This window comes from Salvia splendens, chromosome 16, assembly GCF_004379255.2.
Source record: "Salvia splendens isolate huo1 chromosome 16, SspV2, whole genome shotgun sequence".
Lineage (NCBI taxonomy): Eukaryota > Viridiplantae > Streptophyta > Magnoliopsida > Lamiales > Lamiaceae > Salvia > Salvia splendens.
In genome coordinates this window covers 18,802,311-18,816,153 of record NC_056047.1, presented here as the reverse complement: position 1 = coordinate 18,816,153, position 13,843 = coordinate 18,802,311, and the positions used below count along the sequence as shown (strand labels likewise).

The following is a 13,843-nucleotide window of genomic DNA, read 5'->3' as shown; positions in this document are numbered from 1 at the left end:
TTCATGGTGGCGCTCCAATACCGCCCCCTCTGATATCTGAGGTAAACAATCATGTTGAAAACTTTGTTACTACTACTGCTGACCTTGTCATTACAGAAGAAAGAATGGAGGAAGTCATAGACGAAGATACAGGGCAGTATATCTTACCACCCCGAAGTAACCGTGGTGTTCCTCCCAAACGATATTCACCGGAGAGACCAAGTAAACGAGCTAAATATCCAGTAGGGAGTGTGGCAAAGGCAAATATGACAAGACGGGCAAGAGCTTTTGAGGCAGCCCTATATGGAGAAGAAGAAATCCCACAAACTATGAAAGAAGCCCTGAAGATCAAACACTGAAGAGAAGCAATGATGGTAGAGTTGAGAGCTCTAGAAAGAAATAAGACATGGAAAAAGTGTCGGCTACCAAAAGGGAAGCGAATTGTGGGGTACAGATGGGTCTTCACCATCAAACGAAGACCCGATGGAACCATCGAGAGGTACAAGGCTCGGCTCGTGGCTAAAGGCTACACTCAAACTTATGGAGTTGATTACTCCGAAACTTTCTCGCCAGTGGCAAAGATGAATATTGTTCGAGTTCTGCTTTCTATAGTGGCAAACAAGGATTGGCCCTTGTATCAGTTCGATGTTACTAATGCATTCTTGCATGGTGAATTAAAAAAGGAAGTTTACATGGAAGCTCTGCCAGGTTTCGAAGATGATTTTGAAGATGGAGAGGTTTGCCAATTGAAGAAAACCTTATAAGGGTTGAAACAGTCTCCAAGAGCTTGGTTCGGGAGATTTACAGAAGCCATGAAGAAGTACGATTACCTACAGAGTAATGCAGATCACACTCTATTCACGAAGAAGAGAAGAGATAAAATCACGTGCCTGATAATCTACGTTGATGATATGATCATCACAAGAGACGATTGTGAAGAGATAGAGCAACTTAAGAAGAATTTTGCAAGAGAGTTTGAAATGAAGGATTTGGGAGCACTCAAGTATTTTCTGGGAGTCGAAGTCCTAAGATCAAAGGAGGGGATCTTCATAAATCAAAAGAAGTATACATTATATCTCCTAGCGGAAACTTGTATGATGTAAGACACACCAATCGCTGTCAACCATGGACTTAAAATCACAGAAGGAGCTAATTTGGCAGATAAGGAAAGGTATCAAAGACTGGTTGGAAAACTGATTTATCTTTCACATACCAGACCTGATATAGCTTATGCTGTTAGCGTGATAAGCCAATTCATTCACCGACCTCAAGATGGTCACCTTGAAGCAGCGTTGAGGGTTGTCAGATATCTCAAAGGGACTTTTGATCATGGGATAATGTTTAGACGTGGCAACCATCTTGAAATCCACGGCTATACCGACGCTGACTGGGCAGGAAATCCGATTGACAGAAAATCAAATTCAGGGTACTTCACATTTGTTGGGGGAATCTAGTCACCTGGAAAAGTAAGAAGCAAAAGGTCGTGGCATTGTCAAGTGCAGAAGCTGAATTTAGAGGAATCAGGAATGGATTAACTGAAATCTTATGGCTCAGAAGATTGATGGATGAGCTTGGTCTTTTGTCACAGAAGACCTGTCAGATTTTTTGTGACAATAAAGTTGCAATCAGCATCGCAGAGAATCCAGTTCAACATGACCGAACAAAACACGTTGAGGTAGATAGGCACTTCATCAAGGAGAATATTGATGATGGAATTGTTGAGTTCCCATTTGTTAGGTCAAAAGAACAACTTGCAGATATTCTGACAAAAGCAGTTGGAGCAAAGGATTTTTCAGTAGCTCTTAGCAAGTTAAGTATCGAAAACCCCGTTACTTAACTTGAGGGGGAGTGTTGGAAATAATGAGTTGAGGTCTCAAGGAGTGTTGGAAATAATAAAGTTGGAGTATCAAGACTATTGGAAAGAGACATCTTACAAGTTCAAGGAATTATAATTCCAAGTGTATAGTACCTAGGAGTATTTATTTCTCTAGCATTATAAATAGGACGATCAAGTGTATCACAAATCATCTCAATGCAATACAATTCCTAGTTTTATCAGCGAGGACCTTGGAGATGAGAGCATCCATGGCAGGGTAATTTGGTGGAGGCTCGCGCTGTCCCGCCACCAGTCTGGTTGCCACAAGTTTGAACACGTCACAATCATGGTCTTGACCGATTAGCGTGAATAGATTGTTATAGGAAATCTGTCGCGGTTTCGGCCCCTCACCATGCAGCAGCACAGGCTAACATCCGGACCCTTCACCTTTAATATAAACAAATCGATGTGGAAGGAATGACCCCGCAAGGAAATCGGAGTCTTTAAGCATGCAAAAGAACAGCATAGGGACTCCCCATTGCCTACAAAAACACGAAATGGGGTGATTCACTGGACAAAGAGACTTAGCTATTCCGCGACGGTGGGCTGGATGAAATTATGGGTACCGCCACCGTCGATCAGTACGGATACATCACGTCCCCTAATTTGGCCAGTCAGGCGGATCGCCCTCGGTTGCATCTTCGGGCTGATTACATGGATAATTGAAACATCACTGCTGATAATCATGTTCTCCCCCTCGCCATCGGTCAATGAACCCTCTTTCTCTGGTTCGTCGTCCTCGTTGTCCATGCCCATCAGTGCGTAGAATTTCTTGCTACAGATGTGTTCAGGACTATACTTTTCAGGACACCAAAAGCATAATCCTTGGTGTGCCCGTTCTGCGCGTTCAGCCGCGGACACTCCGACGATGGGTATTCCCGGCTTTGGGATGGACAACTGACCCGTGCGTGGCTGATGCGCAGTCAGAGCCAGTGTATTTGTTGGCTTCGGACTCGCCTCGCGATCTGACCAGGTAGTGTGAGTCTGAACACCCTTCGGCATGCCGAGTTTGTGGCAAGCGGCAAGTTGGTGTGCAAGGGTGAACGTTTCGTCAAGGGATGGTGGCCGTTTGGTCAATAACTCCTGCTTCAGTGGTTCCTGCAGACCGGCGATGAATAGCGAGGTCAAAGTGTCTTCGCCCACATTAGACGCCTTCTGCATCAAATCCTCAAACTCCTTCTGATAGGCTTCAGCAGTGGTAGACTGGCTTAGTGTGGCCAAGCAGCCCACATAATCAACGTAAAGGTCGGGGTCGAAACGGTGCTTCACCGCTAGCAAGAAGTCATCCCAACTCTTATCCGAGCAATTATCTTCCCAATAGGTTAGCCAATTCGAAGTCGGATGATCAAACAAGTAGGAGGTCAGGTAAACCCGGTCCTGTAGCGGTGTGTAATGATGATTAAAGTAGCGCTGAATCTTTCGGATCCATTCAGTGGCGTTGTCGCCATTAAACCTGGGTGCCTCCGGCTTGATTTTCGGCAGGGGCTCAACGTCAATACCCTGGGGTGGGTGGGCCACCGACGGCGGCAGCTTCCAGCGTCTCATGGTTGGGATGGCTGGGTCGGGGGGATCGGTATGGCAGCGCCTGCTCGCATCGACCAAGATGGCGAGGCTATCCTTAATTTTCTTATTTTGGGCCGCTTGCTTTCGCGTAAAAACCTCGAGGTCAAACTGAATTGACATCAACTTCTTGTCTTGGCCGGCATAACGTGATCGCACGTCCAGCAGCTCCTCCGTGAGTTTGGTCATCGTGAGAGGTGTGGGCAGCGTGTTGTTCGTCACCGACGAAGAGTTTCCACCAGTCGCCATCGGTCGCTTCGGGAGAAAAGAACTCAATGAACGCACCAGATGATAAGCCTTGGGGCTTATCGGGATTCCAAGCACTTGTTTTGTATGATTAAAGGAACGAAAATAAACACCCAAGCCACGCTAGGGTTTGTGAAGAAATAGGGTTTCGAGAAAGAAGATCTTTTATTTCTCAATTCTCGATGATTTTGACTCTCTAATGAACTCTTTATATATATAGTTCGGACACTGCTTGATTCGACTCTACGATTCGGGAAAGAATCAAGAAAAAAATCCAAAAAGATTTAGCAAATCTAAACTAATAAAAATAATGTTTGAAAAGAAAATAAAATCAGCAAAATAATAAAGCGAGAAAGCATAATAAGTTTTCTATGTCTATCTTTAATATAATGTAAAGTCCTTGAAGCGTGCGACCTTGACGACGCGCGCTTCGGTCGGTCCTTCCTGTTTTGCGCAGCACTCATAGGTCGCCCTCTTGGCTTGGCTGGAGTTGTCTCTAGTTCCGGTGCTTCCTCGTCTGCAAGCTCTGGTTCACGGCGCGTCGTCGCTACGTTGAGATCCCTATCATAATTTAATCAGTATTGTCAAATAATCTTATTACTATAAACATCTATAGTATATTCCTGATTCCATTGACAAAATATTAGTGTAATACTTCATTAATTTTTTTATTTTACATTCTATTAATTATGTAAACTGTTAAAATATACTTCCACCTCCCATCTGTAGTTGAGTCGTATTCCTTTTTGGGTTGTCCCACTATAGCTGAGTCGTTTCCTTTTTTAGCAAAAAAGCAACAACTTTTTTTCTCTCTTACTTTACTCTCTCTTACTTTATTTTCTCTTCATCTCTCTACCTTTTTACTTTTCTACTTTATTATTCATTTACTTACCTTACTTAGCACAACTTTTCTTAAATCTCGTGTCAAAAAGAAACGCCTCTACTATAGAAGGACGGATGGAGTAATATTCCCTTCGTCAATAAAAAAAAGTCTCATTTTTCCATTTTGGGATACCCACGAAAAATTGTTCCTTTTCAAAAACGGAAACTTTTTCACATACTTTATTATTTTTTCTCCTTTTCTCTTACTTATTCTCTTTTTCTCTCCTATCTTTTCTACTTTTTCTCTCATCTTTCTTACTTTATCAATTGCTCTTTAAAACTCATACTGCTCATAAATAAGACAATTTTTTGTGAACGGATGGAGCATATGAAAGTTAAATTTAGAGGGAACATTTTTTTTTGTCAACAAACTTTGTCAAAGTATCATTTTAGGTCTGTGAACTTTGAAAATATCATTTGAGAACCGTCAACAATGAGTTAATATCAATCGAAGTATTTTTTTTACTATTTCCAAGTTTTTATGGATGAAAATACTCTCAATACCTTGAATGGTACATATTTTTAATTAGCTTATCACATACTTATATTTTTTTATAAATATCTTTATTATATATTTTTGACGATTTTCTAAATATAATTTATCCTTCAATATTATCACTTAATAATGTGACATGCAAGAAAAATTTCTTCTTCAACTTTTTATAATTAAAGAATTTTAAAATATTTTTTAGGTATGGATACTCGTAAATTTAAGGTCACGGTTAATAGACGATACTTGAATATTGATATATTATTTAAAAATTAAATAATATCAATATATCAATATTTAAGTATAGTCTATTGACTGCGACATTAATTTTTACGAGTATCGATATCTTAAAAATATTTTAAAATTCTTTAATTATAAAAAGTTGAAGAATGAGTAGTATTTATGGCAAATTGTTACAAAATAAACTTCATTATTAGTATGTTAAAAGCTGCTTTTATTTGAACCACGAATTACTATACGACCTACTATTACTAAATTAGTCGAAATTAATCACATTCGTCTCGAATAATCATGTCTGAAATTTCACTATTTTTATCAATTCCTACGTACTTATTACCAAATCAAATCCATGCTTTTGATTCAATATTTTACCAAAATTGCAATTTTTTTCTAACTTTAATTATGCTTGGAAGGAATACAGTCTGCTCTAATATAACGCTGTAATTGCGGAATATTTTTTGATCATCTCAATTATATATTTCCATTTTTATTTATTTTAAATGTTGGGCAGTTAAGACTTTTCTTTGGATTCGATGATAAGAGTGTCCACAATAAGGCGCCGTAGCTCCGTATAGCGCGCCGGAAGGTAGCCGCGGCGGTGGTGGAAGAGCCGCGAAGGCAGTGGCGGCGGAGGTCACAGTGCAGCTGCAGCGGCCTATTGCGCTCCGCGAGACCACCGCGGCGGCACCTATCGGATTATAATTATTTTTTATTTTCTTAATTTATTTCTATAAATACAACATATTCCCAATTTATTTTTCTTATTCCATTCTAATCTTCAATCTTCAAATTTTACTCAAATCTACTCTCAGAAAATGGATGACGACGAGTATCAACGAGCATGGGATGCAGCGTATGACGCGGTGGTTAAAGAGGTGGAGCAGGAAGTACAGGAGGAGGCGGAGCGGGCGCGGGAGCGGCGGCGGTCCCTCGTCGGATCCATCATCGGCGGACAATCCGACGTGACCATGCCGGGGCTAACCAGCGGCTGATGGATAACTACTTTGCCGAAAACCCTTGTTTTATGCCAGAGCTTTTCCGTCAGCGTTTCAGAATGTCTCGACAGCACTTCCTCCATATATCGTCGTCATTGGCTTCGCGGAACAGGTGCTTCACCCTCCGATATGATGCCAGTGCCAGGATCGGAGTGTCGACGTTACAGAAGTGCACCGCTCCAATTAGGCAGCTGGCCTATGCCGGACCGGTTGGCATGTTCGACGAATACCTACATATGTGCGAGACGACTAGCTTACAGGTTTTGAGACAATTTTGTAGGGGCATCAGGGCCATCATCGGTGCAGAGTATCTACGAAAGCCAACCGTTACCGACTGCCAGATACTATTAGATATGCATGGAAGAGTGCACGATTTTCCAAGGATGATGGGCAACATAGATTGCATGCACTGAGAATGGAGGAACTGCCCGGTGGCTTGGAAAAGGTAGTTCACTACCGGGTTCAAAAGCAAACACTCGTCGATGATCCTGGGAGCCGTTGCTGACTACTGGTTGTGGATCTGGCATGCGTATTTCGGTGTTGCATTGTCTAACAACGACATCAACGTTCTGCAGTCGTCACCTCTCTTCAATGAGCAGTGCCGGGATAAGGGTCCGTAAATCAGCTTCGTGGCCAACGAAAGACGGCACAATAGGGGCTACTATTTGGCAGATGGGATATACCATCGGTGGCCCGTATTTGTGAAGACGATCCGGCATCCAGTTGGTCCGAAGAAATCTTGGTTCGTGCAACGTCAAGAGGGTGCTAGGAAGGATGTTGAGCGTTCATTTGGTGTGCTCCAAGCGTGATGGGGCATTATACGGTGCCCGACACGAGTTTGGCATGAAGACGATGTCGCTGATATCATGTATGCATGTATCTTACTGCATAACATGATAATAGATGATGAAGGATCATCTGTGGAGTGTTGGGCATCTGACGATGGTGTTGGATCAAGTCACGATGTTGCCACCACCCCTCTGCAAATGAATGTACCGCGTAGTGATGAATACTTGCTCCGAACTTGGCTTGATACCTGCAAGGAATCAGAACTTCTCCAGCTTCAGACCGATACGGTTGAAAAGATATGGGCACATAGGGGAACGAGCATATCATGATTACTTTCGTTTGTAATTCTCATTTACTAATTATGTTATGAATGAATTAAGTTTTTTTTTAATTTCCTAATTATTTTTGTCCATTTAATTTTATTCTAGAAGTTTAAAATATACCAATAATTGATAAATTGATGTAATTCGTGGCTATAGCGCGGCGGTCATTATGGCTAGACAAGTTTTTTTTACTGTGCTAACTAGGCGGATAAATTTTTTCTGATTGTGGCGTGGCTATTACGCCTCACTGTGGAACACTGTAACTCATTATACATTATTTCAAAAAATAATTATAAAATTGACTAAAATTTGACCAGATTCGATGTTGATAATTTGCCCAAAGAAATTAAGTTGCGAAGAATAAATAATAAGAAATCGATTAGTAGAATTGTAGGATTCGATTAATTGATGGTTGTTGGTGGAGACGAGTTCTTTCCACTTGCCATTTTGTGGAAACCAGCTATGAACCTGCACCAGCCCACAGCTGATGCCACTCTTTTCCACTTCAGTTTGACTTTCTCTACATACAGAAGCATTTTTCATTTGTTGCTTTTATCTACATTGAACTACTTGAGCACTTTGTTCATTTTTTTTTAAGAAACAAGTCAAATTTGGCACACTAAGCTTTTATTCCTTAATGTGCACTGATTGATTTATGCACTGTCATTTTTTTACACAAAACAAAAATCCGAATTGAACATGTACAAAATTAATGAGTTTGGATCAAGCTTTATGGGTTTGAGTCTTTATCGAGTCGATCCAATATAAAATTTGATGACTTTGGGTTGGGTTCGGATAACCAATTAAGTAATACTCCCGCTGTCCCCAGAAAATAAGTACTTTGGGTTCGGTACGAGTTTTAATGCAAAATTGGGAAAGTAAGAGAGAGGTAAAAAGAAAAAAATAATTAAAGTATTGTTAGTGGAGAATGCGTTCCACCTTCTTAGAGTGAAAAAAGTTTTCAAAATTGGAAAGTGCATATTCTTGTGGGATGGACTAAAAAGGAAATAGTGCATATTCTTGTGAGACGGAGGGAGTAATATTACTCCATTATTTATAACATATGAAACTTTAGCGTTTTATTTAGATTTCAATCGTATTAAAGTTTTATCGTGTTATATCATATTTTTACTGTATAGTACTATAAGATTTTATTGTCTATGAAGTTTTAATTGTGTAATATTAGGTTTGTGTCGTTCACGAGCCGTGTCAATTTGAATTGTATCGTATCTTTAATGATAGGGCTGAAAATTTTCGACATGACACGAACATGCATGAAATTAGCTGATTTGTGCGAAGCCTAATTGGATTTAGATCTTATTGCGTCATACTTATAGGAATCCAATAATTTTGGGTTTGATTTGGATTATACCTTATTGGATTGAGTCAATATTAAATTGACCCGATAACTATCCAATCCCCAAGATTGTCAGACCTAGCGTATTGATATTGTGCATTTTCATTTCAATCATTATGAAATGACTAGCCATGGGGGCAATTAGTGAAGCAATTAAGATTTTGTAATTGGAATTAGTGCTCATAATCTTTTTGGGCGTCCAATCAACTTTTCACATGCATGTCCATGCGCACTAGCTCTAGGTTCTACTATATGCTATATATATCCATGACATGCATGTAGATATGTAAGTGTAGCCATTACTTAATAATCTTTACTTGTTTTCAATTCGAAAATGGCTAGTCTCAATCTAGTATTTGGGGTTATAATTTTGATGAAGTATATGGTTGTAAATGGATGGATTTATGGGATGGCAAATGGGTTGAGCATGAATTACTACATCATGACATGCCCGACTGCTGATATTATCATAAGGAATGCTGTCCAAACAGCTCTCCAGTCTGATCCCACTTTTGCTGCTGCCCTTGTTAGGATGCATTTCCATGACTGCTTTGTACAGGTCACTCTCTTTTAACTCATTTCACTCAATTCACTAATTAGCTACACTTACTTTGTTGGTAAAACGTTTTCTCTTTCTGGCATATGGTCCAGGGGTGTGATGGATCAATATTGATCGATTCGACAAAGAACAACAAGGCAGAGAAAGACTCTCCGGCAAATTTAAGCCTTAGAGGGTACGAAATCATCGATGCCGCTAAAGAAGAATTGGAGACACAATGCCCCGGTGTTGTTTCTTGTGCCGATATTGTTGCCATGGCTGCAAGAGATGCTGTTTTCCTGGTATGTCTTTTTATAATATGAAATCATCATTTTCATGTGTGGTGATAATAATAATAATAATAATAATAATAATAATAATAATAATAATAATAATAATAATAATAATAATAATAATAATAATAATAATAATAATAATAATAATAATAATAATAATAATAATAATAATAATAATAATAATAATAATAATAATAATAATAATCCATCCGTTTCATAAAAATAGAGGAATGACATGAGTTTTAATGCAAAACTGGTAACATAAGAGATACGGAAAGAAAAATTGTGTTAATGGAAAATTAGTCTCACCTATTACAGAAAGAACTTTCCTAAAATGGAGTGTTTCTAGTTATTAGGAAAGTTTTTATTTTTAGAGAATACACAGAATAATATGATTATGAACTGTGCAGGCTAGTGGTCCATTTTATGAGATTCCTAAAGGGAGAAGAGATGGAACAAGATCAAAGATAGAAGACACCATTAATCTGCCCTCACCAACCTTAAACTCTTCCCAACTTATCACCTTCTTTGGCAACCGTGGCTTCACTGCCCAGGATATGGTTGCTTTATCAGGTAAATTCATAACAAATTCTTGTTAGATATTCATATGCTGAGGCATACCTCATACAAATTCTTGTCTTACAGGAGGGCACACGCTGGGTGTGGCGAAATGTTCGTCTTTCAAGTCCCGACTGGATGCAGCGGACCCCACTATCAAGGCTTCCTTCGCCAAGACCCTGTCCAAGACGTGCGCCACTGGGGATGACGCGGAGCAGCCCTTTGATTCGACCAGAAACACCTTCGACACTGACTACTTCAGCGCCTTGCAGAGGCGGGCGGGAGTCCTCTTCTCTGACCAGACGCTGTTTGAATCTGCAGCAACTCGAGGACTCGTGAATAAGTATGCCTTCAACCGAGCCTTGTTTAACTTGGATTTCCAGCGAGCCATGATTAAAATGGGACAGTTAGATGTCAAGGAAGGTTCCGAGGGAGAGATCAGAAGTAACTGTCGCATCGTCAATTAAACTCATCTATATATTCTCCTATGTTCTGTGCAATGTAATACATATGTATCTATAGTCAAGATTACAGATTTCTAGCTTTCTTCGAGTATGTCATTCAGCTAACTGAACATCAAAGGACTACAAATGACACAAACAACAACTATAGCAACTCATTTCAAATAACAATTGTAGTATAACCAAACTTGGAATTCAAATATTCTTGTTTGTCATCATATAAAGAATCTAGTATCCATATGATGTTCTCCTCATCATCCTCATGAATTCGTCGGCATTTACTTCACCATCACCTGCACAAATCATGGGAGACGACCACAATTAACCACCTAAATTCTAAAAGAAATACAAGTTGCATCTCATGTCTAGCTGGAGGAAAATATTTAGAGAGCAAACTTACGATCACGATCTGCTTCATCAATCATGTCCTGAATCTCTCTCTCGGTGAAATTTTCACCCAACTCCTTGGCTATGCGCTGAATATCTGCAGTAGAGATCTTTCCCTGCACTCAGACGATGAACACCTATTCATGAGGATAAAGACGGAATGAAATTTAAGACACCAGAGAAACTCACACTTTTATCTTGGTCAATAATGTGAAAAGCTTTCATGAGTTCTTCTTTGGTATCCCTTTCTCCAAACTTGGCTGTCATCATGTGACAAAATTCATCAAAGTCAATTGCACCACTGCCATCCTTGTCAACTTCAGCTATCATTCGAGTAATTTCCTATGGTAAAAAGCCAGAAAATTTTCAGACAATCGGACATTTTCATCCTGGACAAGTAACATGATAATTGTTATACTACAATCACAGCTAGAAGAACTGGTCATGACCTTTATCAATTGGTTCATTCCATCCAATATCAGGGGTGAAAAGATAAAAATGCTAAGTAACTTTTATGTGAAATGTATCGATTACAAATTACTATTAAGCATTACATAGCACCCTACCATGACCTAGATACAGTCATACAGTCAGCTAGATTCTTGGATAGTTAAGATAAAGAATCTAAATATTGAAGTCTTAAATGTTTTAGACAGCCGCTCAGCCTCTCTGAAGGTTTGATAGAAGGACGATAAAAACTTAATCCTTGAAGTACGCTTGTGCCACTAAAGAAAATATAAAAGCTCCTGCATTTCCTTGGTCACATTGCTGATAAAAGGGCAGCATTTATGGACTATATTGTTGAAGAAAAACTCTAGATTATGCTCTACTCCTAAAGTATATGCACATAACTCATAGCACTTTAGAGAATTCAATAGCAGCACAAAATTTAAAAAATAAGTCTTTACCTCTTCAGACATTTCAAAACCAAGAGCCCTGTAAAGCCACAGCATCAGGGTAAGTAATAACTCATCAACTTAAAATTACATCTTAAACTCCACTCCCCCCACACAAAAAAAAGAAGGAAGAAAATATACCTCATTGCAACGTTCAACTCTTTTGCATCAATTGTTCCTGCGTGCAATGAAGTTCAAGAAATACAACCATTAAGAATGGATAACTGTATTGACGACTAGTTCATTTGCTCTGGATGTGCCATTACCAGATCCATCAGTATCAAAAAGTTCAAAAGCTTCTTTAATCTCCTGCTTTTTTTGTTGAGTTAACCCCTGATGGCGTCCTCTAGGTTTGTCTCTCCTGGACATCCCCCGGTAAAGAGTAGACTGCAACAGGTGAATGTCAAATAGAATCATACAAGGGTCTGGAGAAGGACAAAACCAGAAAGAAAGAACAAGAATGGAGAGATTTCTAGGAGTCTAGAATGACAGGGAACCTATATGCTCAAAAATCTGTACTTCTAAATGCCATTGTATCCACTTCTACTTACAAAATAAAAACTTACTCCATCTAAGAAGTCAACACAAGCTAACTTCCATGAACTCTCTTACTTTATCCAATCCCCAACCACATACCCAAGTGCTTTCATCCCCATTTGTGCTAAAAAACATGAACTTCATTTAACTCTTTTTTGTCAGTAGAACCAATTTTTATCTCCTTCCGATTTACGAATGATAAATGTTAAAGCTAAAGCAGGACATACTACAAGAATAAGATTGAATGTTAAAATAATTTTCTTTCCAGCTGTAGTTTGAGTTGAATTGTGTTTTATTATCTTCCACTACAATAAGTAGGCAATAACTAAACAAATATCTTTGCCCATAAGAACTTGAATTATGCATACAACAAACAACTCAACAATATCCCCGAATAAATACCAGCTACATTAACATAAACACTTCTCATATCAATAGAAAGATGGCAAAAAAAAGTAAAACAAGCTGAATTCTTGATTGAGTTAGAACAGATTTTTATAGACAATCAAAATATTTTTTTCAATGGTTTAATTAAGTTCAAGATGGATGATATTGCGAAAGTGAAAGAGGTTATGGCGAGCCATGTAGTCTGTTAGAGAAAGAAACCATGCTCTTGGAATGAAGACTATCTTTTGGTAACAAACAATATGTTAGCCAATTGAACTATGAAAAATATGTTCTAGTTCATACACAATTGCATTCAGGTTAACCAATGATTCCATTGTCTAACCTCCCTTCAGGTAGTAACAGACACACATTGTTTAGAAAATGGCCAAACCAAGAAAAGCTGCAATTACAGTAACTCTCTACCCAAGAAGCCTAAGTAACAATTAGCCAAATCGCGAACCATATTAAAAAGAAATTTCCAGATGTTGACTTGGTTGACTATCATCGAAATTGAAAAGGTCGATCTTGATTCATGAAATCCGCCTAAATTAGAACAACATTTTTTTTACAAAAATCATGAGCATAAGGAAAACGACTGAAACAACATACAATTAATCAAGAGACGGCGCTCAATAATTATAATAAAATTCAATCCAATCAAACACACACGCACATGTTGATTGATTCAAAGAATTGGTACCGTTACCATATCGATTTGCAAAGGAAGACGAATTTGATGCCCAGCTCCTGAATTAAGGTTTTATCGTTTGAAGAGAAAATGTAGAGAAAAAAGGTACTAAGAGTACAGATAAAGCGAAACTCCAGGGGTTATAACGAAGTTTATATGAATTTGGAGGGTCTCAGTGTAAATTGGATGGGGACTAAATTACAAATTCAGAAGCTCATTTATGTAACAGTTGATTTGGAAATCGATTTCAAAAATTAATTCGAGAGAAATGGAGAAGATGAATCAAGCATTTGAGAGGATGAAAATGCTGGTGGGCATGGAAGTTGACGATGAAGAGCAGTTGCAGCAACAGGAGTCT

At 38.9% G+C, this 13,843-nt stretch overlaps 2 protein-coding genes across 4 annotated transcripts; one reads left to right on the top strand and one right to left on the bottom strand.

Annotated features, from left to right (window-relative positions):
* Positions 1 to 9,021: 9,021 nt before the first annotated feature.
* Positions 9,022 to 10,684, top strand: LOC121772187 (peroxidase 47-like). The gene is made up of 4 exons (XM_042169187.1): positions 9,022 to 9,296; positions 9,389 to 9,577; positions 9,982 to 10,144; positions 10,217 to 10,684. Exons 1-4 carry the CDS (start codon positions 9,072 to 9,074, stop codon positions 10,594 to 10,596), a joined length of 957 nt encoding a protein of 318 aa, XP_042025121.1. The 5' UTR covers positions 9,022 to 9,071; the 3' UTR covers positions 10,597 to 10,684.
* Positions 10,588 to 13,843, bottom strand: LOC121772188 (caltractin). Of its 3 annotated transcripts, none has more exons than XM_042169188.1 (7): positions 13,498 to 13,843; positions 12,140 to 12,260; positions 12,015 to 12,051; positions 11,886 to 11,913; positions 11,167 to 11,319; positions 10,991 to 11,093; positions 10,588 to 10,883 (listed from the first exon to the last, which is right to left on the bottom strand). In XM_042169188.1, exons 1-7 carry the CDS (start codon positions 13,504 to 13,506, stop codon positions 10,819 to 10,821), a joined length of 516 nt encoding a protein of 171 aa, XP_042025122.1. In that variant the 5' UTR covers positions 13,507 to 13,843; the 3' UTR covers positions 10,588 to 10,818. The 3 variants fall into 3 exon arrangements, with proteins under 3 accessions (XP_042025122.1, XP_042025124.1, XP_042025123.1); XM_042169190.1 differs by having other exon boundaries at positions 13,471 to 13,842; XM_042169189.1 differs by having other exon boundaries at positions 13,504 to 13,840.

Excerpts from the sequence above, each read along its gene's own strand:
- LOC121772188 (XM_042169188.1), bottom strand. Across the intron at positions 11,914-12,014 it reads GAGTTGAACGTTGCAATGAG|GGCTCTTGGTTTTGAAATGT; the intron begins GTATATTTTCTT and ends GTGGCTTTACAG. Across the intron at positions 11,320-11,885 it reads GTTTTGAAATGTCTGAAGAG|GAAATTACTCGAATGATAGC; the intron begins GTAAAGACTTAT and ends TTTTTACCATAG.
- LOC121772187 (XM_042169187.1), top strand. The coding sequence starts at position 9,072 with ATGGCTAGTCTCAATCTAGTATTTGGGGTTATAATTTTGATGAAGTAT. Across the intron at positions 9,578-9,981 it reads CAAGAGATGCTGTTTTCCTG|GCTAGTGGTCCATTTTATGA; the intron begins GTATGTCTTTTT and ends TGAACTGTGCAG. Across the intron at positions 10,145-10,216 it reads GGATATGGTTGCTTTATCAG|GAGGGCACACGCTGGGTGTG; the intron begins GTAAATTCATAA and ends CTTGTCTTACAG.